Source organism: Clytia hemisphaerica, unplaced genomic scaffold (assembly GCF_902728285.1).
Source record: "Clytia hemisphaerica strain Z4C2 unplaced genomic scaffold, Clytia hemisphaerica genome assembly, whole genome shotgun sequence".
NCBI classification, from domain to species: Eukaryota; Metazoa; Cnidaria; class Hydrozoa; order Leptothecata; family Clytiidae; genus Clytia; species Clytia hemisphaerica.
The window spans coordinates 403,432-429,628 of record NW_027103566.1 but is presented as its reverse complement, the minus strand read 5'-3'; the positions used below and the strand labels follow the sequence as shown (position 1 = coordinate 429,628).

Sequence of the window (26,197 nt, the reverse complement as noted above, 5' to 3'; positions counted from 1 at the left end):
CATTCATTTCAAAACGAGGCATATGATGTTCGTGACTTGGATTTATGAAAAGGTCTACTTATGAATTTGTTTTGGCGAAAAGGAAATTTGGCGGATTTATCTTTTTCCGATATCCGCCAGTATTTTCCAAATTTGTGTATTTTAGAACTTAAATAAGAACAATAAAAGGATGATTCTCTCACCAGTGTTGAAGGAACACCAGGACATGTATCACAAGCATCTCCTACTCCATCATTATCCGCATCTGATTGGTCCACATTGCTGACGTAAACACAATTATCGTCGCCATTCAAACGGCCTGAATGTAAAAAGGTAAAACTCCTATAAAAGTTTCAAAGGAATTAAATTCATTGACCTTTATCAACCCTGGACCAAGCTATATCCACCATCTTTGGTCAATTTTTTTTTGACAAGTGGTACCCTAATGGTAGCATTACTCGATGTGGGTCAGTTTATAATTCAATGAAATCTTCCGTTCAAAATTTACTTCACCTTTATTGAGTAGTGCTACCATTAGGTAACCGGTTTAAAAAAACTCCGATCAAAGATTTCGCTTGGCCGGGATCCAAAAACTTGTTCCAGAGTATATAAAAGCCAGTGATTAAATCATAGTATAAGAAAGCAGCGGCTGGAATATGTACCGCATTGTCTTTTCAGTTAATTGCTGTTCCATCTCTGTCTCCGATCTTTATAAGAACATCAAGTTGCTCAGTTTATTATTGGTAGATAGTTTTTGAAATTTTTCTGTTATTTTCCTTCACAAAAAGTTTTTTTTGTTGCTAGATATCTTTGAATCTGTACCCAATAGAACACTCGAACTAATTTTAGACATATTTTATGGGTATTTTGTGGTAACAATAGTTTTTCGCCAAAATTGAAATTATAAGAACTATATTCAAGATGACAACTTTCCTGTCAGTTTAAATGATAAATTTTGAAGGTGCTGGCTTGAAATTTTCACAGTATTATCTTGATGTACTTTTTCATTGATTTCTAAAAAGATTTCACTGAAATATTGTGAAAGCATTTCGAGGCACCTCATTAATTTTTAAGTTCTTTCAGCCCAGCCATTTTGTGCTTGTTTGAATTTCTTAGAGTTGATTTTTCCTTTACAATGATTTTATAATACAAGTGTATTATCAAGGGCATATCATTAATGTCTAAAACGCACTGAGAAGTAAGTATTAACGACAAACTAATAAAATTTACCATTAAAGATGCTACATTACTGATTTCTTGATCAACAAATAGTCATCAAATACGACAGAGATAGAACAACAGAAATTCAGATGTTATCATTCCAGCCGCGGCTTTCTTATACTATGATTAAATCAAGGAATAAGGTTGGCCAACTCCTCTTGCAGAAAGTCTCCGATTTTCTTCTGAAGAAAAGATTCATGTCAAAAAACGCCTGCGTCTAAACATCCTTTTTATTCTTCATAAAAAAAGTTCAGTGAGGCTTTACGTACCATCACCATCAATATCATCATCACAGACATCGCCAATCCCGTCTAGATCGACATCTTGTTGATCAGCATTGGAAGCGCTGACACAATTATCACAAACGTCTCCAACGCCATCTCCATCGGTATCTGTTTGATTGGCGCCTTTTTTCAACGGGCAGTTATCCTAGAGTGAATGAATAGAGGAATGAATGAAAGTTAGTTTCCACCGATTCGGTTAGGGTCAGGTAGAGTAGAAAGGTAGAAACATCACTGCAATGGTTTGACATACAGTTGACTCTCTCTTATTCGATCTTCATGGGACCAAGAATTTTCTTCGAATTAGAGAAAGATTAGGTTAGTATTACGCTAAGTATCATATACTAATTTCTAGCCGAGAGGACCAATATCTTAGTTCGAATTAGAGAAAGATTCGATAATAGTAGCGGATCGAATTAGTTAGAGAGTTTACTTGATAAGGTTTGGTGATAAAAAGATCCATTGAGATACACAAAAAAGAATAATAATTTTGGGAAATTGTTTACCGAGAGTGTACCAAGATGTTAAATAAGGTCGAAATAGCGCATACAGTTGACTCCATCTCTCTCTGATTCGACCTTCAATCTCGCAAACTCGGTCATTACGTGACCTCGGGGGCGATATTTCTCAGTACAGCCCTTACTAACCCGTCATTATTGTATTAAAGTTGAAAGTATATTGAATAATTACCGATATATCAGGGTAGTTGTCATTATCATCGTCAGTATCGCAAACATTTCCCAAAGTGTCATCATCATAATCTTCCTGTCCGCTATTCGATCCTGTCTGGCAATTATCCTGGTTAAATGAAAGGAAAAATCAAACGTTTGAAAGCGTGACAGTAGTTAATAGTCAATTTCGTCTTATTCAGTTGGAGAGGAGATACATATAAACGGTATCAATTATGTTTACGGTGTCGATTACATACTACGTGGGAATAAGGCACCGATCATTTTATACATAATCTGGCGCTACATGGGAATAAAGCATTTATGGTTTTACTCGATTTGGCGCTGCATGGAAATATAGCACTCACATTTTTTCTCACTTTGGCGCTGCATAGGGATAAAGCACTTACAATTTTGCACGACTTGGCGCTACATGGGACACCGAAACTGCTGACGCCATCATAATCTTCATCAGGACCACAAGCGATCCCGTCTCCTGCGAAACCGTCTTTGCACTGCTCAAATAAAAAAAATCAAATTTTAAAAGTCTACCTAGCATGCTAAACGACTATAGACAACGGATGATAAACAACTCCAAAGCACAGTAACAAAAAACCCTTTATGAAAGTTTCATTTTTATTTACCTTATCATCGGCCCATTTTACATCGGCCCCTTCATTCGACAATGCAAAACTTGACCTTACGCCAGGTACGGCCGTAAATAACGCAAAAACTTCCAAGCAACTAACTCGTTAGGTCTGTTCACTCTTCCGTTTTTTCACTTGAAGAGACATACTAACAAAAGAGATCGTCAACAAGAGAAATTTCTTTGGTGGTTCCAACTTCGAACCCCAGCCAGACATTTCTAAGACCCACGAGTTTAAATCAGAAAGTGTCAAACTCTATCTCGATTGAATTTTAACCTGCTTTAATTTTAACTTAAATTTGTAGCAAAATGATTCAGCATTTTCGATCATTTTTTTAAAGTTTCCGCGCACCCAAGTTAGCCTCGAATTAGTGAAAAATCGTCCTGAGAAATTTCTCCTCACAGAAAAAGAAAAGATTAATTACCAAAATTTGTCGAAAAAGGAACTTTGGCATCTACGAAAAAAGTTAGATGGACTAGTAGCGAAAGGGTAAAGGATTCTCTGCTTTATCAGATTTGTTAAAAATAAAGTCCATTTAGAGGATACAGTAAACGAAGACTGCATTTAAACTAATTCGTTTATCGGGCGTATGAAAAATAACTCAAAATGAAAACGTTCACAAACCTTGCATTTGAATTTACCAGCCGATATTGGAAAACAAGTCGCATTCTCATGACAATTGTGTTTACCAATAGCACAGAAATCTCCCAACTGACAAGTTCCGTTACCAGAGCCAACGTAGCCAGCTTTACAAGATCCACAGTAATATCCTCCCTAGAAATGAGATAAGAACTTCATCTAAATTGTTCATAGCACCAAAAGTTATTGAAAACTAAATTTGCTTTATGACGGACACGAAGAATTATATTCTGAATGTTCTCGCCGAGTTAAGGCTTTTCATAAAAATTTCGTTAAAGCTATGACCTTTCAGATAAGCAACCATGTTTTTCAAGGCTTTGAAAGCGGAAAAAGCAGATATTATAATAAAACCTAACCTGGGTGTTTATACAAAAGGAGTTTGGGTCACATAAATTCTGTTGCGAACATTCATTAACATCAGTGCAATTTTGTTTGTTGTTTCGTGCGAAATCTGCACCAAATCCTCCAGGTGCCGTACCTACGTACCCAGGGGGACATCCAGCACATCTGTACCCTGGTACCAGGTTAATGCATTCTCCGAAACAAGGGTTCTCGTCACACTAAAAAATAAATTTTTCATCCAGTTGAAATTGAAATATGACGCAGAACCTGGGTAAAAATTAGAAAATTTCTGGCTATATAGAATTCAATTATTGCGGATCTTCTAAAATTTCTAGTGTCAGAGGGGAATTGACGATAAGGTTTCAATTCTATTTCTAATGAGGATAAACATTTACAGAGTGCAACCAGTAAAATTCGCGTGAATATTTCAGGCAGAATATTTCATTAAAAGTAGAGACAGGCAGTGGTGTGCAGTGTTATACATAAGCTCCTTGAAGAACAGAATTTGAAACAACCAGCTGGACTTCACTTTGTCCTCCTCTTAAAAGACAATCCTAAAAAATAAACTCAGACCTCGTTTACATCGATACATTGGTTATTTGAAGTATTGATGAATCCTTGTAAACAGCCTATAGGAGAAAAAATGATTATTCGAATCAAGTAATTTAATTTTGACGGTTTTCAAATTATTTCCTGTGGGTATCACGATTATGTAATTTGCTCAGACTAATGCTCGTATCCAAATATCGACATATCAATAGGCACGTCCTGGCTTTTTTCGACACAAAACGGTGAATTTGTTAACGCGCATAGGGGTGTCTTTAAAAATATTCAAATCCGACAGGATTTGGTAAAGTTTACTATTTCTCAAATCTCTATAACTCAACATGGGTATGGTATGAAATCTGTTTTATTTATAGTAGCCCAATAGAAACCATGTTAAAGCCAAAAACATATATCAAATACTTCATTAGGAAACCATACCTTCACACTTGTAACCACCAAGTCCGATGTTACGGCAGACGACACCTGGAGAACAGGGTGAAACAGCACATCCACCTGTAAACAAAAATGGGATATTTATTCCCAAAACATGATTTTCTGAAGAAACGATAGGCTAAGGGCTTACAGACTTTGAGGGAAAGTGTCTAGTCTGCTTGTCCGCCATGTTGCTCTCATTTACGTCAGATTTTCGAAAGTTTGAATACCAGAAATGAGTAACGTGGTAGACTTGTCAGGCTTAAAATTTGACTTCTTTTTATCATAGGTAGCCCAATCCAGTCATTGAGCAATATGTATTGAACTCTTACTTTGAAGTTGAAGCAATCATAGTATATTACAAATAGGAACAGCTAAAGTTTTTGAAGCCTTAAGATGTTCTTAGCCTCTTGAGTTTTCAGCCTAAAAGTGTTTTTATTTTTCAATATTTGTACAATTTCCTAATAAATTAAGTCTGTGAAGCCTTCGAATGTTCTTTACTTGTTCTTAGTATTGGCAATCGTAGCCTCGTCATTTCATAATAGTTTATCTCGTAAAAAACATGTTTGTCTTACAATCAGTTCCCGCAGGACATGTTTTACATTCATCACAATTTCCCATTGAATATTCATTTTGTGGACATGGTTCACACGCTGTCTTCATGTACGTGCTATAGTAACCTGCTTCACAACACGAGCATGATGCTTGACGATAGTTGGTGTTGTACGAACCAGGCTCACATAACTTGCAGTTCCCTACAATAAAAGTCATATTGATAAAAAGGGTGAATTCTTTGCACAATTTTAAACACCATTAGTGATTCTAAGTGATCTAAGTTACTCCTGGGATGTATTATTTTTTTGTTAAAAGTGTCAAGGAACCCAAAACAAAAGTTTTATTTCAAATCCCTTAACAAATCTTTTTAGTATTTTTCACTATGAGTTTAACATTAGACTTAAAACTGAGCAGGACCTCCAAGACCCTTAGGATCAAAATTAATTAAATGAGGCTGAGAATATAGCCTAGAAACCAGTGAATCTCTCTAATTGGAATACCAAATGAAATAAAGTGGAAATACTGAAATCGCAATTCTAGCCCGAACTTTAAATTCTTTTTTAAATACCAAAGATCATTAACATATGTATCAATGTTGATCATCAACATATTCAATGTAAAAGAAAAACCATCCAAGTATCGTTTTGGAATTAATTAAAAGGACTATCCAATAGACAACACATTTGGGTTCTAAATTCAACTATCAATGTCTTACAAAAGACTATAACCTTTTGTTGACATGGGAGCATGTTTGCTGTTGAGTGTTTATTGCCCTGCCTTTTGAGGACAAAAAAGTGACTGAGGCGATTTAAAACAAGTCGAAAGTGCTGATTTACTGCCGCCTTCAGTCAGGATAAAGACTGTCGTAGAAAACATATAAATTCTATAGCTATTTATTAGAGGCGTCCAATATCTCACCTGAACCATCAGAGTAAGTACCAGGTCGACAGTCGTACACTTTGCCTTCAAAACAATACGTCCCCGGTGGACATTGCGTGCACTTCGTTGGACAAAACTGATGAAAGAATAAAATACTAATGTATATTTATATTTATTTATTTATGAGAACTGAGCCTTTAGAATACTGAGTTTTAAAGCTCCGAATGGGCGCTTCGTTGGACGCATAACTGATGAAGGAGTGATCATGTATTCAGACGGACTTTCGTTCAAAATGAGCTGCAAATCTTAAAATGCTTAAACTTTTTCTTCCCTGGGAAAGGTTTAAGATTCCTCGTTAGCCCTTTCACGGCTTCAAACTCAATGGGACGTAATGGTTAAGTTATTTCTAGTTGTGGTTGGGGTGAAAAATTTCGATATATTTTGACCGGATTCACTCATTGTTACTCTTAGGTTCCAAATAAACGGGGGGGGGGTTGGAAAATTTTCTAGATTTTAATAAACGGGGGGGGGCCTAATTCCCGGGGTTGGAAGTGTATTCTGAACCCAAAAATAGGTAAAAATAGGCTAAAATCAGGCAAAATAAGGGGTCTTCTCTTTGACAGCTGAAAATATTCTTAGAGATTAATAAAGGGGGGGGGGGTCCTAATAAGGTCCGGGGGGTTGGAAAATTAACAAGCGGGGGGGGGCGTTTATTTGGAACCTAAGAGTAAGTGGGACTTAAACTTAGGCCCCTTTTTAATTTTTTTTCACCGGGTTATCCACCGGGACAGATCTGAACGGGTCACAGATACAAGGTGTTTTACCGTATCATTACACGTAGCGTATGTACTGGCAGGACATTTAGCGATCAATCCTTTGTGACATAACTGAAAAAGAAAGAGACTGAGGGTCAACAATCGAATACAAAATCACACATCATCACACATGTAGAAAAGTTGATTTCAAATACACCTCTAATGAGTAGTGCTACCATCAGGGTACCGCCACTTTCAAAAGAACCTCCGGACAAAGATTTTGGCTAGCGGAAAGAATGAAAAACTTCCAACCTTACCCATCCTTGAGGACACGTGGAACATCGAGCGGCCATTCCGAACGAATATTGATGTTTCGTCTCTTCATCAAAACCACACCTCAATTCTTGGCTGTTACCAGGGCAATAAAAACCAGCTTTACAACCTGTACATTCTTGAGAAGCTATAAGAGAGTTTCACAGAATTTCGAAGTGAACGATTAACTCTTCCTTATATCAAAGATATTTATTCCAGCTACTGTAAACTCTAGCTGTTTTGCTTTCCGTGACAGAAGTATCACATCCTGAAAGAACCCCTGCCCCGGAAAATTTCCCCGGAAATTGTATCAGAGTACAGTCAACAAAAAGACACAGTTTCCCCAGAATGTTTCTGACGGAAATTTCTCTTATAAAAAAATCATTTCCAAAACAGCTTTTTTCCTAAAACAGATTATTCAAGGCACTTTTTTTCTGGTCAAAATAGAGATGTTTCTTTTGCAAATTGTAATGTGGTAAAATACCGTGCGTTGCTGCTCAAGCTTTCTTGCTTGTAAAGTAATGAGGAAGGAGTAATCGAGACTGAATTTATAAAGCTTTCGATTCAGCATGATGGTCATGAAGAAAAGTCATTTAGTGTACATTAGATTGATGATGAAACTTCTACAAACGAAGAAACTTACATTCGCTGGACAAAGTCATTCCAGGAGCTTCAAAGAAAACTTCACCGCTTGTCTCATTGACGCGGACGCGCGCAAATCGATGACACGTCACATTATACGTCACGTTGAAGATGACGTAATCGCCGCGTCTCGGTGTCCCATTATCCAAAGCAAAGACGTGAATGGAGAGAAAATATTGCGTGGTCTCGTTCACCCAAACAACTTCACTCTGGTTACCTACGATGTATTTCTTTGCTGTCAAAGTTGGTCTAGTGAGGCAAATCAAAAAACAATTTTCTCGTGTGTCCCGAATAGATACCCAAAAAACAACCTATTCATACATTGTCCTATCAACCCTCCGCTGCGCGGTCGGCCTTCTAGGAGACCGGTAATGAATTTGCAAGGAATATTTTTTTCTCGGCGCGCGGTATTTTTAGGTTTTTCGGTACTGTCGTAGAAAACAATCTTCCTTGTAATTTTGTTACCATTCACCTTAACAGCTAAGAGTTTATAGGTGTATTCGTTAAGGATCTTTCCCCTATCAAGGTAGAATACTAAGATGCTGAAGAGGGTAGGCAAGTAAACTATAATCAGCTGGTCATAGTTTTTGATGTATTCATTACAGTAATTCATTACATTACACCAAATCCCCGAAAGGGTCGTGAGCAACTCTAAGTAAGTAAGTCTGCGACCGCAGTCGGAGGCGACCCGAAGGCTCCTCTTTCGATAGCTATCTACCCGAAGGTAGGGGAGGGCGCCACTCTTTCTCCCTGGATTTCTCCACTTACCCTTGATCTTTCTCTTAATTGCTGAGCATCAAGCAGAGAGGCATCAAGTACCATTTTGGGAATCTTTGGTATGACCCGGCTGGGGGTTGAACCCACAACCTTGCAAACCGTAGCCGGATGCTCTACCACTGTACTACGGTCGCAACTCTAACATTACCCCCTGAGAAAGGACGTGAAAAGCGAACGTGCATGTCTGTTTAAATATAAAGATAAAACTCACATCAACTCCTTTACGTCACTAACTTTATATGTCACGTGACCATTTTCTTCTGAATCGAAATCATTCGCTTGAAGGTCCAACAAAGGGTTCATCTGAAGTACCGGGCTCGGTTGATAACCATATGATGTCTGATTGCCGGAAATCACCGGGCAATGATCGTTTATGTCTTTGACTGTAATCTAGAAGAAAGTGAACTATTCTTTTAATAGGGTAACTAAACTGACAAATCATCACATATAAATATTAGGGCTATCCTCATTCTCCGGCGTATTATCAGCTTTTTATATGGTAATTGATAGAGCCCGACAAAACCCTGTTTTTCGGATGCAGATGTACATAGCAGTTAATCTTTTGTAACGTCAGACTTTTTGCGACAAATTCTTTTGAGAGGGGGGAGCTCGCATCAGCCAACACCAGGGTTTTATCTGGCGACCATCATAGTAACGAAAACAAAGCCTGGGATACACGGGGACGACGTTGTATTAGATCTTTTATTTAGTGAATCAATCAAGTGTAAACTAGCGGGAAGAGCTCAACAGGTAAAGCCTGAAGAAAATGTAGAGTATCTATGTATAAAGGGTAAAAATGAAAATTTTCAAGACACCTGGATGGTAAGGTTTCCCATTAATCCATTCCCAATATCCTTGACAACCATGCGTAACAAATATGACTTGGTTGCTTCATGATCTAACGAGTTCTTCAAGACGAGTAGTGCTGAGATGGTTGGGATGGACGGAAAAGTTTGCGGCATGGGTTGTGTTTTCGGTATTGGAGGGATGGAGGTAGTACCTATGAAAGACGGAAGAAATGTAGTTATTTGTGATTGAACAATCTTTTCAAATATAATTCAAGTTATTTGTGGAAGAAATACGCCATTAGCCTGTCTGTCACCGTGTAGGTGGATTTTGTTTGATTTTATTTATGCCTTTTGGACAGTCAAACAAAAAAAATACGTAAAAGTATGTCTAAAAGTCAGCTCGAGATTGAAAAATCTCCAAAAAGAACTCAGTGGGTCGCACGAAGAGTCCTATAAGGGTTATTTCAGCTTCAAAATTGTAATTTTCGGGTAGGATAAGAATCAATTTCTCTTGTAAAGTACCGAAACAGACGAATCAACCATAGATTATATTTAGATACGCCGTAACTGACTGGCATGTTTTAAAGCTTGGCTTGCAAATCAAACTAGTAGAGAAGTTTCATAAAAAATACATACTTGTTTTACAAAGAGTTATAGTTTCTCCGTGTAATTCCATTGAATAATCATTCGGTGACATCACTGGGTTGCTATTGACGGAATTGAAATATATCGATGTAATGTTTTCTTTCAAGTCGAAGCGATCTTCCCCGTTTCCTGACGTCACTTGAGCTTCGATCGGACCTGCAAATTGATTAAAAAGTTTCAAATTCTCAATTATTTGTCCGGAGAAAAGATTATCTGAAAAATCGCATTAAAACCTATTAGTTCAAATAAACTGGTCAGTGTTAGCAAGAGCTAATTAACTAAATTAATTTCAATACGAGCCACAAAGCCACATTAAAAAATGTTCAAGAGATAACGAGTGTCTGTTGCACTCGAGAAAATAATATTTTTGTTTTACCGATAGAGAAAGGGTCGGCCAAAATGATTTCCCCAATGATTCGTTCCACCGGCACATTTTCTTCTACTTCAAAATCGAAATCGATCTTTGGTTGGTCACCTTTCTGTTCTTCGAGGCTCACAAAGTCAACACCACTCTCGTAAAAGAGGAATTGTGAATGACAAGCGAATCTTTCCGCGTGGAATATTTCAAGAGAATATCGATTGCCTTTCTAAAATGAAGAAAAAGTATTTCTAGTGAAATTTTGAAATTTTCTCAAAACATGTCAATATGTCACCATCAAGTTTTCGCCCGCTAATCACGGATTCATGCGTTATAGAAACACTAACAAGTTTATGCGTGTTTTTCTACAACGGGGACGGTTAGCTTCAGCTTAGCTGATTGACTAAGGACGACTGTAAATCGGCATTTTTACCGTCCTCGATTTTGCGAGTCAAAACTGTTTTAGTCAACCAACCGAATGCGTTGGAAAAGTGGATATCAAGAATATAAGAAATACTTTCATACCTTCAAGGTCAATGAAACTTGTTCGTCCACCAGAGTCTCGTTGAGAACACATTCCCCGTTCACAATGTGGCCACCCATTGGTGTGAGTGTGCCGTTTTCTGTTGAATGAGATGAGAAGATACAATAGATAACATGATTTTGTCTGGTGTATTATTAAGGAAAATCAACCAAAACAGAGACGCAACAAAATCGATGGAAGACCTTCCAATGGCAACAGGTATGTCATTGATACTTCATTACTTTTTAAGAATATTTATGTATTCATTATTTTTCTTTACGAATGTGAAAGATCATGATGTACTATCAAATATTCACCTAATTTTATTGACTTGCATGGAATCGAGGCTACTGAAGGATCATGGATAATCTGCAAAACCATGACACCATTGATAAATACCCATAATTCTTCACCACCAGCAAATACAAAGCGCTCTGTCTTTTGGTAAGTGAAGACGCTCCGAATAGTGGATGTGAAGCTGAAAATGGAAAGACACAATACAGTGGAGCCTCTCAACCTCGAATGTCTCCGTAACTCGAACAAGTTTTATGGTCATTTCAGTTAACAATACTTTATAAACCTTACTTCATAACTGGATTTTTATAAACTTGAATAAATTTGTGTTCGGCATGTGTCAGACTCCACTATATATGTGAAGACAAATCGAGGTGTTAAGAGCTACTGTATTGATTTTTTCAGGTTCAATGTTATTGTAAATTATACATTTAAAATTATTTTTTAAGGTTACTAAGCCTTGCAGTAGTTTTTTAATCGACGAGACTACTTTGAACTTTGCTTTTTCAGGAGTCATGAACTCAATAATTAACTTCTTTGAGCAGGTTTCAAAGTAACCGAAATATCAATATACCTACCCTTGATTTTGTAAAGCTTTGGTCGTGCAATCTTTTTGACCTTGTGCTTGAAATCCTTTCCCATTCAAAGGCCAATATGAATCACTCCAATATTTAAAAATCTTTCGATCATCATTCAAAGAATCTAAGTTGCCGTTGGAAAGAAGTGTCAAAGAGGAGGGAATCTCCTTATTGTTTGGTGATGTCCCTCGGAACCAGTTGGAAAAGGAATCCCCTGTAGGGTGAGGGGATATCGCCAATAGACTTCCAAAGGGACTGAAGATATATAGAGGATTGATAAATTTGTCAGCTATATATTTCACGTTGTCAAAGTCCGGATCTGTCGCTCTGCAAATAAAAGTAAAAAATGATTTGAAATTTGCAGTAGAAAATCACTAGTTGACCAGTATAAAAATATTGTAAGCTTAACGAAAATTATGGGGCATTTGAGCGCAAAGTATTGGTGAACCAACAACATGATGAAAACCAAAATTTAATTTTCGGAGTTGCGCACATAAATGTCACGACAAAAAAAACAAAGAAAAATAGAGTCTATTCAGGAATACAATTATACCCCCCCCCCGACCAATCATGTCGAGGAGATTATTTTTTCACCTTCAAGAGCTGTCAATGTTTAAATGAACGGGAGATTCCAGGAGATAAATGATATGAGAGGGTAAGGGGTGAAATCTCTTTCTGAAATACAGTTGACGCTCTCTAATTCGACGTTCTACTATCGGGTACGCTCCATTATTCGATAATATTGAAACCCACCGTCAACAAGAAGCTCTCCTAAAAGACTTTCTGCTGTTCGATATGCTCACTTATTCGATGAAAATCCAATCCCCGCAAAATCGAATTAGAGAGCGTCAACTGTAGCCGATTCGTAAGGACCTACTCGAAATCATAGTAGGTTATTTGTAGTTCCATTCTCTCCGTCACACCACTGGTATCTGTGAAGAAAAAAATTTGATGCTGACAATGTCTCGTAATTGAAATATATTCATTTTAACGATATCTCGCAATCATCATTCTTTCCAGAACATTCATTATTCTCATATATTGCTATGATGATTATTCCCATAAAACATTTACTTTATCTATAAAAGTACTTTGCTATATCTATAAAAATAACACTCGAGTTCGATCAACTTGGGTAATAGTTTCAAAACGAGGCAGTTGTGGCATTAAAAATAATTCATTAAAAGGTTTTTTGAGAAAAACACGTCGATTCGCACAATGATAAGGAGTAAACTCACTGCACTTGATGCAGCCCTGGTAACAAAAAGTACAACAGCCATCTCCATTGCACGTGTTTGGTTGGAGTGTATTCGAAGCGTTAACATCACATCCAACATTGCATGGAAAGTGTGGTCCACTCAATGTTTGACACTCGTACGCGTCTCCGTTAAGACAAGTTGTTACTTTGGCTGTTAAAGAAATAATAGTATTATTCACTTATAACAAATGACAAATATATAAACTGTCGAACGTGCTAACCGCACTGGCTCAACTTCAGTATCTTTGAAATCACTTTTAATACAAATGATAGATTAAAAGTAATAATTATTGCCAGAATTGAAAAAATGTTTACCCCGAAAACAAAGAAAGTACTAGGATTCCACCCTTAAGCTCTTTTTTATTAAACCATTACATTATAAGAAGAAAGAAGAGTACACCACGTGCAGACTTTCACTTTCCTTCTACAGTTTCCCAACTGAGTTATAGGTGTTCTTTTTTCTCTTCCCTTCGAGATATCATCCAGAGTAATATTAATTAACCTCGCATATTTCAAGATTAAGAAATCAATCCCTTGCTCTGGCGGGGTTTAGTTGCCGAAAAAATCTTAAACCAAATATATAGGCAATGCTTGTTTTGAAGATCACAAGGATCTGCGCAAAAATGCTCTTCTACCATTGCCTATAATGAGAGTAACCCAGCTGACACAACGTTGTCATCAACGTTAGTTGAACGTTATAACAACGTTGTGTGCCAGCTCGGAAAAATATAAAAAAACCTTTTTCTTCTCTCGTCGTTACGAAAACGTTGTAAGTGTTGGCGCTGATCCACCAAGTTCCGTTGCCATTGGAAACATTAGCAAAGATGTAACATGAATACTGACGTCCTGGTAACACGATGTTTTGACCAGAAATAACAATGGTGTCATTGTCCTTCGCACTTCCTGTTCAAGAAAAATGAAAGGTTTATATTGCATAAATGTGTGGCTTCGACGTTTGACCATGAAGGTAATAAAGATATAGATGGAGAGAAAACGTCTCGGTAATGATCTAAATGGTCGTTGAAATCTTTTATAAATCTATTCAAAGCGGCTTTTCTTTGATGTACCATCATTGGAAGCAAAAAACATCAATTTATTAATTTATAAGAACAGAAAGAGACTGTTTGGTTGATTTTGAAAAACTTAATTTTGCCGAAATTCCTTGTTAAAATGCGATTCGAAATAGTTTCAACTGATGTAGGACTAAAAGAGTATATTAATTTCATAAGGACACATTTTTGGGCTGGCATTTTGTTAACATTGAGAGTTGCATCACATTTCATTGAAGTTCTTATCTTAAAACTTCACGTCTAAGTGGGAGCGTTTTCATACTCTGACAAATGATCGATACAAGGTTCCTAATCGTAACACGTAATTCTTTTTTAAATCTATCGATGGCTTTATGGGCAGCTTCCCCTAGAAGTTTGGAGAATTGTGCTTATTATGAGAACTTTTTTTCAATTTTTCATGACAAGGCTGTTATATTTCAATATACTTGTTAAAAATGTAATGTCTTTTCATTCATCTTAAATATTCCTACGAGTATACCCAAAATTAATCATCTTATTCCCAAAGCAACAAACAGCTGTTTGCTTCCGATGATAAATCAGAATAGAACAAAAGGCATTGACCATCCATCTATATTTTTATTACCTCCATGGTTTGACCAACCCTTTAATGTTCAATAGTTATTATAGACTAGAGTCGTTTATGATCTGTGCAGTATTTAGACAAGTAAAATTTTATTTTAAAAAAGATAAAAAGCTTTTCGGCTTACGCCATCATCAGTTATCAAATATTATTGTACAAGAGAAAAAACAAATTCATTTAGAAAATTGGAAAAAAATAGATAATTAAAAGCAATTAAAATCGAATAAAAATGTCATAAAATATGTTACACGTTTGGGAATAAATAAGAAAGAAAACTATTAATGAAATGCGTCTCATGTGATTCCATGTTTAAAAAGGATTAGTTTTTTCGTCTCTAATTGATTGTTGAGAGAAGGTCCTTCGGTGGCAATAAAAAAGGCTTCTAAAGTTTTACGTTTATTGTCAAATGTTGAAGCACTAAGTAACGATTTCCAGCTAAATGAATGCGTTGGGTTTGTCTGGAGGTTTCTTGCCGGTTCTGAATTGTGTTTTGGGTTTTCGTGTTCTCCCCATCTAGTTGCTACGTTACGGTTGGTTTCACCGATGTATTTTTCTCCACATACGCACGTACCTTCATAAATTCTACACGATGGATGAGGGTTTTGATCTTTGAGCGTAGATAGTGTTTTGACTTTTCTTGTTTTCCACATAATTATCGGCATGTAGTTGTCATTAGTAAATTTTCTGAATTTATTTAGAAAGTGTTTTGAAAGTTTTTCATTCTCGACACTATAGGTATGTCAAAGTATACTTTATCTTTTGCTGCTTCTGCTGGTTCAGCTTGATTAGTTTGTGGTGGCAATCTTTGTTTGTCTTCGAATCTTTTTATGACACTACGGATAAACGGTTTGGGGTAATCGGCACGAGTAAACTTATTGGTTATTATCGTTTTCTCTGTTTCGAAGTGAGATGACATTTTGGAAGCTCGTGAGAGGTCACTGTTGATAGCATTACGTTTGTACTTGAGCGGAGCTTTCGATGTCTAATGAGCTGGAAATTTTGTGCAGTACATATGGTTGTTATGTGATGACACGAATTATTGCTACGGGATAATATCAGTTTCCACAATTTCTTGTTAACTATGTCTGGATTATGCTATATGTTAATTATGCTAATCAAGTTATCAAAATGATATCAGATCCTGGCTTTCTAAAGTCACTTTACTTTCAGATACAAAATCAAACAGGTAATTATATGTAAGTGGGAACGAGCCTTTCAAAACTCTTCAAAACTCAGATATCCACCAATATTCAAAGGTTGATAAACTGGGAAAAGATTTAAAATCATTGGGTTTGAATTTAAAAAAGCAAGCAAGTTTGCGATCGCAATTGAAGGCTCCCTTATGAGGGCGCCATTCCTTTCCCTGATTTTCTCCACTTATCCTCGAATCTTCCCTTATTTGCTGGACATCAAGCAGAGAAGTATCAAGTACCATCTTGTACTGAGTACGAAATCTTTGGTTTGGCCAGGCCGGGGATGAACCCACTACCTTGCACACTGTAACTGGGTGCTCTACCTTCATGTTACAACCGCTTATAATTGTGACTTTACACACCTTTGATAGAAGGATATCCATCCGTTTGACAGATTGCATTGTAGACAGTGCTAAACCCAACCTCTGATTGATTATTGAAAGTCGTGATGTTTAGATCAACGAAAGGGAAAACGCTGACAGGTTGTTTGTAGCGAATGTGTATGGTGTAATCGAATGGTGCTGTCGCGTTCAACTCTGTTGGTGCTGTGGAAAAGAAAAGAAAAATCAAGATAATTGCAAACAAATTATAATAACAGCATCCAAAAATTTTCAAGTTTTAACTTGATGTTAATGTTCTTAAATGTGCTAAGTGTGCTTAAAACTCAAAAATGTTAAGAACATCCAAAGACTTAAAAAACTTTGACGAGCCAACTGAATTGCTACTTACTACAGATGAAGTCTTTGCTCCTTAACCTCATTGCATCAGCATTAATGATCATAAAAGGAGGTATCGCCAACTGTGGTGGGTTGGTGCACATTGCCGGTGGCGCCACAGTATTGCCGAGATTTCTCCTTATAAAGGTGTATAAAGCATCAAAGAGATGACAATCACATTGTACTTGAGTGGAGCTGATGGCAATAAAGTTGAGGTCTGGAAGATTGCTGATTGAGTCTCTGGATATGGTTTTGACACCATGTAAGAAGCTGTTAAATGAAAGGAGGCTTGTTTTAGCACAAGAGTTGTTTAAAAAGACCAATCAGTTTCGATAAAGTCGTACATATAGAAGAATAGTATTGACTCTAGCTAAATTCGAACTACAATTATTCGAATTAATTTCTAATCCTCGTCACCTCCTGAAATAATTTCTATAATTCGAATCTGTTTGTATTCGAACAAAACAAGATTCCCCGTCCGAGTTTGAATCAGCAAGATTTTATCTAAGTACAGGTTTTTTATAAGAACAACTATATAAGAACAAGTTAAGAACATTTAAAGGCTTCGCGGCTCTAAAATTCCCAATTTCTTAGAAAATTGTAAAGTAATTCTTACAAGATGGTGAACTTAAGAACAATTGGGTTAAAACTCAAAATGTAGGCTTTGGGTGTTCTTTTGAAAAAACGTACCACCCCTCATCCCCCAACCCCGGGAACGAAAAATCATTCATTTTAAAAAGAGGGGGAGGCTTACATTTGTCTTAGTTTAGGAAGGTAACCAAAAGGAGGAACGCGATCGATATCATTCCCTCCGAACTTGATTGTTTGTAAAGGTGATTCGCCGTCAAAGTCAAAAGCTCCATTCTCAATAGTCTTGATCAAATTGTTTTCCATGAATAGGGTTGCCATCTTTACGTTGCTACGAAACACACCACTTGGTAAGAGTGTGATCTTGTTGTTATTCAAATCTCTGTAATAAAGTTGGTTATCATAATATAAGTACAACGAATAAGTTTGTTATAGCGCAATAGCGCAAATTCCGCGATTTTCTTTTAGAAATCCGAAAAATTTGTTAACAACAACAGTCAACTCTCTCGAACTTGATCCTCTACTTTTCAAATCTTTGTATAATTAATTCGAACTAAAATATTATTCCCCTGAGTTAGACATTAGTATAAAATACTTTCTGTTACTCGAATCCTTCTCTAATTCGAAAAATAATTTTAGTCCCTTGAAGATCGAAGTAGAGAAAGTCAACTGTAAAAAGAGGTACGCTTTCTTCATTGATAAAACTGTAAAGAAAGCATGGCAACATGAAAATACTTTTACCATGCTAAGACCTCGGGGGGGGGGGGGGGTACTACCCTTGTCGACCGACGAGGGTGCTCCGCTGAAGTTCGAAAAATGGACCCTACGTGGGACTCGAAATTTGCGAAAAAAGTGACCCTGAATGGGACTGAAATTCAAAAATTTTCTCAAATTTCTTTTCCCAAATTTTCCAAAAATAGCACGCTAAATATGATTTTCTATTTTGTTTTTTTGCGACCTACCTGGACTCGTGGATTTCAAAAAGGTACCTGCGGAGCATCCTCATAACCCATCTTGCCTAGTACCCCCCCCCCGGGGCTTAGACCGTCTGGGAGTGAACAGCCCAACAAGGTGAGATTGGAGCCTATCACGTGGTATATTTTAAGCTATTTGATTCGCTTTCGCTTAGAGGGGAATTTGTTAACCTTTCCCAAAAATGAAAAGTTAAGATCTTTGAAGATTTATGGCTCATACTTTCAAGGAATGTCAACTGTATTATGTCATTTCTACCTCACCGGGCCAGCTCACTTTCCCGTGAACAACCCCCTGAACTTACAACTTCTTCATGTTGGTGAAGACTCGCAATGCGTTTGCTGGAAGTGATTGTATCTCATTATTGCTCAAATCTAATGTTTCGATAGCGGTGAAACTTTGTAAAGGTCTGACCGGGAAAACGGCCAACTTGTTGCGTTGAAGTTCAATGGATTTAGTGATGGTTAGACCAACAAATGCTTCATCGTGTAAAGCACGAATTGCATTGTCAGCAAGTTTTCTGAAAGAGAATAGAAAGAGGATTGTTATTATTATTATTATTACAACGAATACAAATGTTAAGGCACGTCGTGGGCCTCTAGAACTGGTCTTTGTTCATTTACAATAAAAAGCGTAGTTCATGATTTGCCCATGCTTTGTTTAAACTATTCTTGAACGATTTTATCGATGATGCTTCTCCATTTCGGAAGCGCGTTATGTAATAATTACTACATTGGAAATGGTACCGGATGCGTCAGAAATAAATTACCCTCTTAAAGGTGAAAATTCTTCAGTTCTCCATTCTAAATTTTAAAAATAATCTTATTGCGGTCCCAGGCAGTCGTGAAAGACGACTTGTCACTAATAGCATACCGCAGTGAATCTAAAAATAGACATTGATTTTTCTGTTTGACCGAAATTCAATCCCATCACCCTTCGCGTTAACTACGCCTGCATGCAAATTACACTCAACTACAAAGAAAAAGTAAAGACTTTCACGACTTTTTAATTAAGACGAAAAGGATTGTGGGGTTGATTTTCGGTCAAGTTTTAAAAGTAATAATTATGACGTTTGCATAACGGTGTGCTATTCATTAGCTTGATCGAAGACAGTAGACGAAACAATATTCAAAAGTATAATGTAAGTTTTCTTCTTTAAAAAACCTATTCCGTGAATGTTCTCAACTTGTTTTAATATTTTTCACCATCGAAGACTTAATGTTCTTATAAGAGAAAACATGTATCTGTAGCTTTAAAGCTTAGACAAATGGAAAGTTTTATTTAAAAAGATTCTTACAATGTTCCAATCCTGGATCCAGTTTTAAAGATATTTCGATTAATCACTTGAATTTCATTGTTCTGCAATGCTCTGAATGAAAAATAAAATTTGAAGTAACTGTAATTGAAAATGATAATTGCTATACGTTGTAAGCCATTGTAGAAACGGAACCATTATAAAAAACCCCGGTTTTGAAGGCTGTTGTTTTTTCTATTGTTAAGAGTTAGAGCTTTCGTACGTAAATTGATTTGTTTTGCATAGATTTTTATCATGTGACTAGAAAATAAACCAATTCGAAGAGTCAAAAATGGTAACGTGATCCAAAAGTATGCAAATCACCATATGACAATGAAGCTAAAACAATACAATACCACACACAGAGTTTTTTATAAAATGACTATGGTAAAAGGCGAGTTTCAAATCAATACCGAACAATAAATAGGTATAGAAAACCTTATGGAGAAATATTAAAGAAAAGATCTTTTTTATGTATGATGGAAATTTTCTTTTTAAGAGGACACCTGCAAAGAGCAGTCTAAGAGTCGTCTCGTTAAAACCGTCCGCGCTCTAGTTAGTTATACTGCCTATCAGCTTGCGATACACTAATACACAGTTTTTTGGGTCAAGTGCGTTAATCCGGCTTGAACCACACTAAGGAAAAAAGGCCATCGAGCTCTCACGTCATCCACTGTGCATTGTGGGATTGATGCCTTGCACATGCATGTCGCTTTCTGTAAATAGCTTATATAATAACCACACGATGCACTCAGAGGCTTAACCCTTTAACGAACGATAACAAGATCTCGTGTCGTATTTCCGAAACCTTAAAGTACTTTCTGCCGATTTATTTCGTTGTTCACTTTTTTTGGGACGGATCGTATAAAGCTACGGTATTTTTCTAACCACCTCCGAAAAATGGCTTGGTGTTTGATGAATAGTCCTGCTTAAAAATTGTACCAACAGTCAGTCCAAAAAGACCGGAAATCCAGGATGGTATATTGTACTTACAGCACATCAACATAGTTAGTGATTGTAAATGCTCCTTCTTGGATGGTTGTTATCTTCCCATGGTTTAACGTTCTAAATACGAAAACAAACAAAATATTTAAGAAAATTAAATCTTGGCTAACTAATCCATTCCCTTTTTGTTTTCTCTCTAGAGACATTCAAATCACTTTTAAATTTGAAATAAACAAGTTTAAGCTACAATCAGCGCCGAAATATATTGGCAATTTTGGGTATTCTAACGTTTTTCAGAATTTAAAGCTCGCGGGCGAGAATTGATATTTCAGTACTCCCACTTTGTTTCATTGGATTTTTCGGTTTGGGAGGAATATTGGAACATTTTTATGCTTTTAGATCCTGAGATCCTAAGCTTGTAAGTCTTAAGTCTAATGTAAAAAACTCAGAGTTAAAACTCTATTTTCTAACCGTACTTTAAAGCACTTAAAGATCATTTGAGGTTTCAAAGTTTTGAGGGAATTCTCCTTTTGTGCCAAATATTATGGCGGTCATTGTAGAAAAAGACTGTTGCTTCGCACTTACATTTCCCTTGATATCTGTTCAATGATGAAGGCGTTCTCTGGGATCTCCTCAAAATACGAATATGAAAGATCACTGAAAACAAAAAGAAAAAAGTTTTACATATCACTGATCACTAAAGTTGCTGTAGATGGAGACTGGAACCCAGGCATTCGACTCAATTAGGGTCGAAAGAGTTCAAATATTCGATGCATCTTTGCACCATCGGTGAGCATTTTTGAAAAAAAGCTTACGCATTTTGACTGTTGATGTTGTTGAAGGCAAAGGGAAGTAAATGTCGTATGATGTTGTTGCCGTTCCCACCAATGTATCTGAGAAAGAAAACATCAAGATTTACTTTATTCATAATATGCACAACTGTAAAGTCCAATAACTTTTATCTGGGAAATGGTTCTTACAAACACATTTAATTTCATTGTTTTGGGCGATTAAAAGAAAAGTTAAAGATTGATTATCGAGATGAATTTTGACAGGCTATAACGACTTCGAAAATTTTTTTCAACTTGAGAAAGACGTCACTTGTAAACAATCAGTTATTTTGAAAATGACATAAAATTAAAGAGTAATTATATTAAAGAGTAAAATTCTTGCATTCCCTATCCCACAGAATGCAGGTGCCCCAAATTATGCAACTTTATTAGAAAATTAGCTTTATTGGAAAATTAGCTATAAATATCGTTTCATTGCAAAAGGGTGTCATCTTTTTCAATGGTCAACCCAACCCAAGTGGTGTTACCAAAAGAAAAAGTAGAACAACCAGTCAGAAACTTACAAATCAGTACAATGTACATTATGAAAACCATTCGTTTCTATTCTTTCGATTTTATTCCCTCGTAAGTTTCTGTAAAAAGACAAGTAAAGATAATTCAAGAAACTCAAACACTTATTAAAGGCAATTTTGACGATTTTTCGCTTTTTAAAATTTGGTCATTTTTGTTAGAGGAATAACAATTAGGCTATAAAACATACGAAATGGTTCTAATTGTTTCGAAAGAAATTTTTAACATATAAATAAGATGATTAATAAAAACCCATTCGCTTTTAAGTGTTCACTTTTTTATACTATGTGGAAACCAATCAGAAAATTACTCTATAAGGCAGACAAGTTATGAAATCAGACAAATTCTAATACCTTAAGGGAACTAATTTTGGCAGATTTGGCGAATTTAGACATTTTGCTCACTAGCCAAAATAAGTCTCGCCAAAATTAATTTTTTTGTTTCCTTGCCTAAATAACCCCTAAAATTCATAAAAATTGCTCAAAATAAGGCAAAATAGAACAAATTTACGCTGTCATTCGCCAAAATTAGTTCCCACCAAAATTTAAAAAATTCACTATTCGCCAAAATAAGTTCCCGCCAAAATAAATTTTTTTTAGGATATTTGCTGCCCGCCAAAATTAGTTCCCGCCAAAAAAAGTTCCCTTAAGGTACTATGAAGTCTTACATGTAGTTACAGTTGGATACGTTAACAAATGCTTGTGACGAGACTTTAGTGATTCGATTATTGTCCAGATTCCTAAAGATAAAAAAAGATGGATAGTTTATGACGTCATACCACCATTAATATAAAAATTTATAAGTGTATCAGTTTAATAGAAGTATCAGTGGAATAGGACGTTTTCGATAAATTCTGCTAAATCTCCAACAAAAATAGCCCATCTAGCAAAATAAATAATCTCATAATCATAAAAACATTTATGAAATTGGAAACAAACAAGGAGCTCATTTTGCATCGACACAAGTACACACTTTCCATGGATATTATGACAATAAAGACTTACAAATAGACGACTCGTCTGTTCCAGAAATCTGATATTGGAATCTTTGTCAACCGATTATTACTGAGGTTTCTATGAAAAAGAAATTGAGGTTTTATGTTTGTCATCTCAAAATGAAAAAAAGTTGATGTGAGGGGAGATGTGAGTTGTTCGGACACGATTCATAAGAAATCGTAATATCCAAGAGGAATTCAATTGAATAGCAAAACAACACCCATTTATATTTGTAAATTTCAATCAAAAGATATCAAAATTCAATTAAAACAATAAAACTAGAAAGATTTCAAATTTTTCTTACATGTGGCCGAGTCTATTTTCACTTTTGATTGCTGCAAGAGCACCATTTTCAATGAATGCTAATTGATTGTCATGGAGATATCTAAAATTGAAGATAGAGGGAGAAATTCTGCATATCAAGTCTTCCCGTGCTTTCACATTTAAATACACAACCTTTGATAATAGATTCGTTGTAATCTGAAAATCAAAAGGTTGTCCAGGTTTAAACTTCTCCATTCTATACCTGAAGGCAAAAAAAGCCATAGAACGGTTTCTGATATAGAATGGGTTCGAATCTTCGTTTTTGTTGAAATTTTGTTTTCAAATTTTATTGCTTTGTCAATATTTAGTGGCTTTTATCAAAGAAAAGAGAGCCATCACAAACATTTTTTTGTCTATCTGATTTTATTTACAGATTTTTATGAGTTAATTATGAAATTTAGATGTAAAAATAGCTAAGAGAGCTTGTCCAAAAATTTCAAAAAGTTTGGTCTATCTTCAACAACATTAATTCATATGATAATAATCTTACAAGTTCAAGAGTGATTCTAAATCTTTGAAATGGATTTTCAAAATTCGCCCAATTCGATTTCGAGGAAGATATCTGAAATGAAATATTCTAAAAAATGAGATAACTGAAAAAATGGGAAAGGGAATGGGTTTTGAGTTGTGATGAAAATTTGACCTTGGATGTGATTGTTTGAAACCTTTGTTTATTTTGTATGCATCTTTTAGTAGAGGGAATTTTGTAAAATCGCTCGAATGTTTTGATCAAAGCACTTGTTATACATTTTTGGAAAGCTAAGGTGTATAGGTGATTTCAGTACCTAACTCGAGATATTGAGCTTCAAAAAGCGCAAAAACTGGACAAAATATCTGTTTCTGGCTGAAAAACACGGTTTTCAAGGGTTAATGTCTCGAGTTAGGTACAGAAATCACCTATACTTGCAATATACCTCTAATCTTAATTTTTTGAGAGCTTTCCAAAAATATACAACAGGTCTCCGTTTTCTCGAGCTAAAATGTTCATTAATTTTTAACCCTATGATTTTTGCCTGAGACCGTCATATTTGTCCGAAAATCACACCAAAGTGTCCGAAAAAAAATTGGAAACATTGTAATTTCGATTCCCCTACCCCTTAGCTTTCGAAAAATGTATAACAAGTGCTTCTAACAAAACATTCGAGCGATTCCAAAAAATCGAACAAAATTCCCCCTACTAGAAAAAAAAATTCATGAAAGAAAGCTGATTTTTATGACACAGAAATTATTTATTCATATCATAAAAAAAGTTGATTTTACTGTGTCATAAAAAACTGTTCTTTCCTTCGTGAATCTTAGATTACTTAGGTCTAAAAAGATTTTCTCTTACAAGTTTTGCAACTTCTTTAACCCGTGAAAAGAGTCATCAGGAATGATATCAATCTTGTTACTTCCTAGATCTCTGAAAACAAAAAATAAAAAATATTAGTTTGAAATTTATTAAAACATTACAGACTGTTTCACGCCATAGACGATCATCAGATATATGATTTTTATGAATAAAAAGTTTTTGAACAAATTCTACTATGTAAAACATATAAGAAAGTAATTTAATTAACAGGCTATAAAAGTGATTAAAAGTAATAAAAAAATTTGAGTTGATTGAAATATTAGTTTGAATAAGTTTAGCCAATCTAAAGGTCAATTCAGACAAAATTTTCTAAGGGGGTTCCGCCAGACCCCCTGCTCAAATCATTCTCGTCACGCTCGAAAAATTACCGGCCAAAAAATTTCTTATTTGCAGCCCTGACATCACCTTCCCTTTTAGAATAAAAAACACAAAATACATCAGGGATAATACTTCTGGCTTAATTTCGTCTGGAAGATTAAACTATAACCCCAATTAACTCAAAAAATACAACTTACAAAGTGTGAAGATTTTCAAGGTTTTTGAATTGTTGTTGGTTTTTAAATGAAAAGTCATTGGTTGATAGATCACTAAAAATAAACAACATTGAACAAAAATTGGAACTGTTTTGCTAGCCTGGAAATGTAAGCTAGTTTGATTCAGCCAACAGGATAAATTTGATGGTAAGTTGTGACAGTATTTCAAAGCAAACTTAAAATCTGTAAACAAAAAAAAATCTTTAAAGCGCCGAAAACGCTATATTGCCATTAACTGTGTGTCATAGCCTTGTGAATACGGGCTTAGACCATGTTCAGATGTTGAAACATCAAAAGAAGACGTTACAAAGCAAAACAGATAGAAACGGTTTCGCTCCACTGTTTTTCATCGGAACGGAACTGCTCAGTTTTCTCGCTCCGAAAGGTTCCGAAACCAATATGAACACACTTGATCCGTAACGAAAATCATACCGGAACGAAACGGAACAGTAACGTGTGAACATGGTCTTAGTTAACTAGGCTACCGTTTTGTTAGAGTCTAGAGACAGGATTAGAGATTCCATAACTTGTATTCACCATACCGTAGTTCATCAAGAGAAAGTGACAAGAATTAATGATTGATAACACTCTAGAGAAAATAAAAACCAACATGTGTTGAATGTCCTTGGGGAATGTTCCATCTTCGATTGCAATAATTCTGTTGTTCTCCAAGATTCTGAAAGAAGAAGATCAATAAAAAGCAGATATGGCTTTGGTGGTCTTCTATTTATAATTTTCTATTTTAGTTTCACAGTACACTATTATCGATAAAAATAATTTAAAAATGTATAACCTGCTGGCTACTGCATATAATTACTATATAGTTGTGCATACTTAAAACCTTTTTTACAGGTCAGTCTAAAAATCAGGGTAGCCGGTTGGGGTAGCTGATAGGGCTAGGTTGTTGGGTACCTGTATAAATCACAGACAATAACTAATGATATCCCTTCTGTATACCTAAAGTGATACCCCATGACCTGGACCAATTGGCTAAACCAATGAGTATCCTGCTTTTTAGACCAACCCCTACATACATGTTTCTCAATGTCGACAAAGAAGTGAATGAATTCTTCTCAAGAAAAGTCAATTTGTTTCCAGTCAAATAACTGAAATTAAACAAAACAATCATCACAGAGGACAAATTTATCAATAAGAA

At 35.8% G+C, this 26,197-nt stretch overlaps 1 protein-coding gene across 1 annotated transcript in view; it reads right to left on the bottom strand.

The window, feature by feature from the left end:
• LOC136801046 (uncharacterized) overlaps window positions 1–26,197 on the bottom strand; it is a 53,421-nt gene that overhangs the window by 16,108 nt on the left and 11,116 nt on the right. Inside the window, exons 19-58 of the mRNA XM_067057674.1 lie at window positions 26,076–26,147; window positions 25,652–25,717; window positions 25,024–25,095; window positions 24,488–24,559; window positions 23,648–23,719; window positions 23,138–23,218; window positions 22,843–22,911; window positions 22,506–22,577; window positions 21,832–21,900; window positions 21,293–21,370; window positions 21,063–21,134; window positions 20,526–20,597; window positions 19,536–19,607; window positions 18,543–18,758; window positions 17,433–17,648; window positions 16,692–16,948; window positions 16,325–16,507; window positions 13,858–14,022; window positions 13,100–13,270; window positions 12,739–12,793; window positions 11,862–12,188; window positions 11,307–11,467; window positions 10,992–11,089; window positions 10,485–10,695; window positions 10,100–10,264; window positions 9,491–9,675; window positions 8,887–9,065; window positions 7,900–8,147; window positions 7,262–7,404; window positions 7,014–7,076; window positions 6,229–6,325; window positions 5,331–5,510; window positions 4,762–4,836; window positions 4,351–4,406; window positions 3,792–3,995; window positions 3,421–3,570; window positions 2,560–2,664; window positions 2,172–2,279; window positions 1,470–1,629; window positions 183–298 (exon numbers count right to left, since the gene is read on the bottom strand). Of these exons, the coding sequence (XP_066913775.1) occupies window positions 183–298; window positions 1,470–1,629; window positions 2,172–2,279; window positions 2,560–2,664; window positions 3,421–3,570; window positions 3,792–3,995; window positions 4,351–4,406; window positions 4,762–4,836; window positions 5,331–5,510; window positions 6,229–6,325; window positions 7,014–7,076; window positions 7,262–7,404; window positions 7,900–8,147; window positions 8,887–9,065; window positions 9,491–9,675; window positions 10,100–10,264; window positions 10,485–10,695; window positions 10,992–11,089; window positions 11,307–11,467; window positions 11,862–12,188; window positions 12,739–12,793; window positions 13,100–13,270; window positions 13,858–14,022; window positions 16,325–16,507; window positions 16,692–16,948; window positions 17,433–17,648; window positions 18,543–18,758; window positions 19,536–19,607; window positions 20,526–20,597; window positions 21,063–21,134; window positions 21,293–21,370; window positions 21,832–21,900; window positions 22,506–22,577; window positions 22,843–22,911; window positions 23,138–23,218; window positions 23,648–23,719; window positions 24,488–24,559; window positions 25,024–25,095; window positions 25,652–25,717; window positions 26,076–26,147 (5,233 nt within the window). The remainder of the gene's footprint in view (window positions 1–182; window positions 299–1,469; window positions 1,630–2,171; window positions 2,280–2,559; window positions 2,665–3,420; window positions 3,571–3,791; window positions 3,996–4,350; window positions 4,407–4,761; window positions 4,837–5,330; window positions 5,511–6,228; window positions 6,326–7,013; window positions 7,077–7,261; window positions 7,405–7,899; window positions 8,148–8,886; window positions 9,066–9,490; window positions 9,676–10,099; window positions 10,265–10,484; window positions 10,696–10,991; window positions 11,090–11,306; window positions 11,468–11,861; window positions 12,189–12,738; window positions 12,794–13,099; window positions 13,271–13,857; window positions 14,023–16,324; window positions 16,508–16,691; window positions 16,949–17,432; window positions 17,649–18,542; window positions 18,759–19,535; window positions 19,608–20,525; window positions 20,598–21,062; window positions 21,135–21,292; window positions 21,371–21,831; window positions 21,901–22,505; window positions 22,578–22,842; window positions 22,912–23,137; window positions 23,219–23,647; window positions 23,720–24,487; window positions 24,560–25,023; window positions 25,096–25,651; window positions 25,718–26,075; window positions 26,148–26,197) is intronic.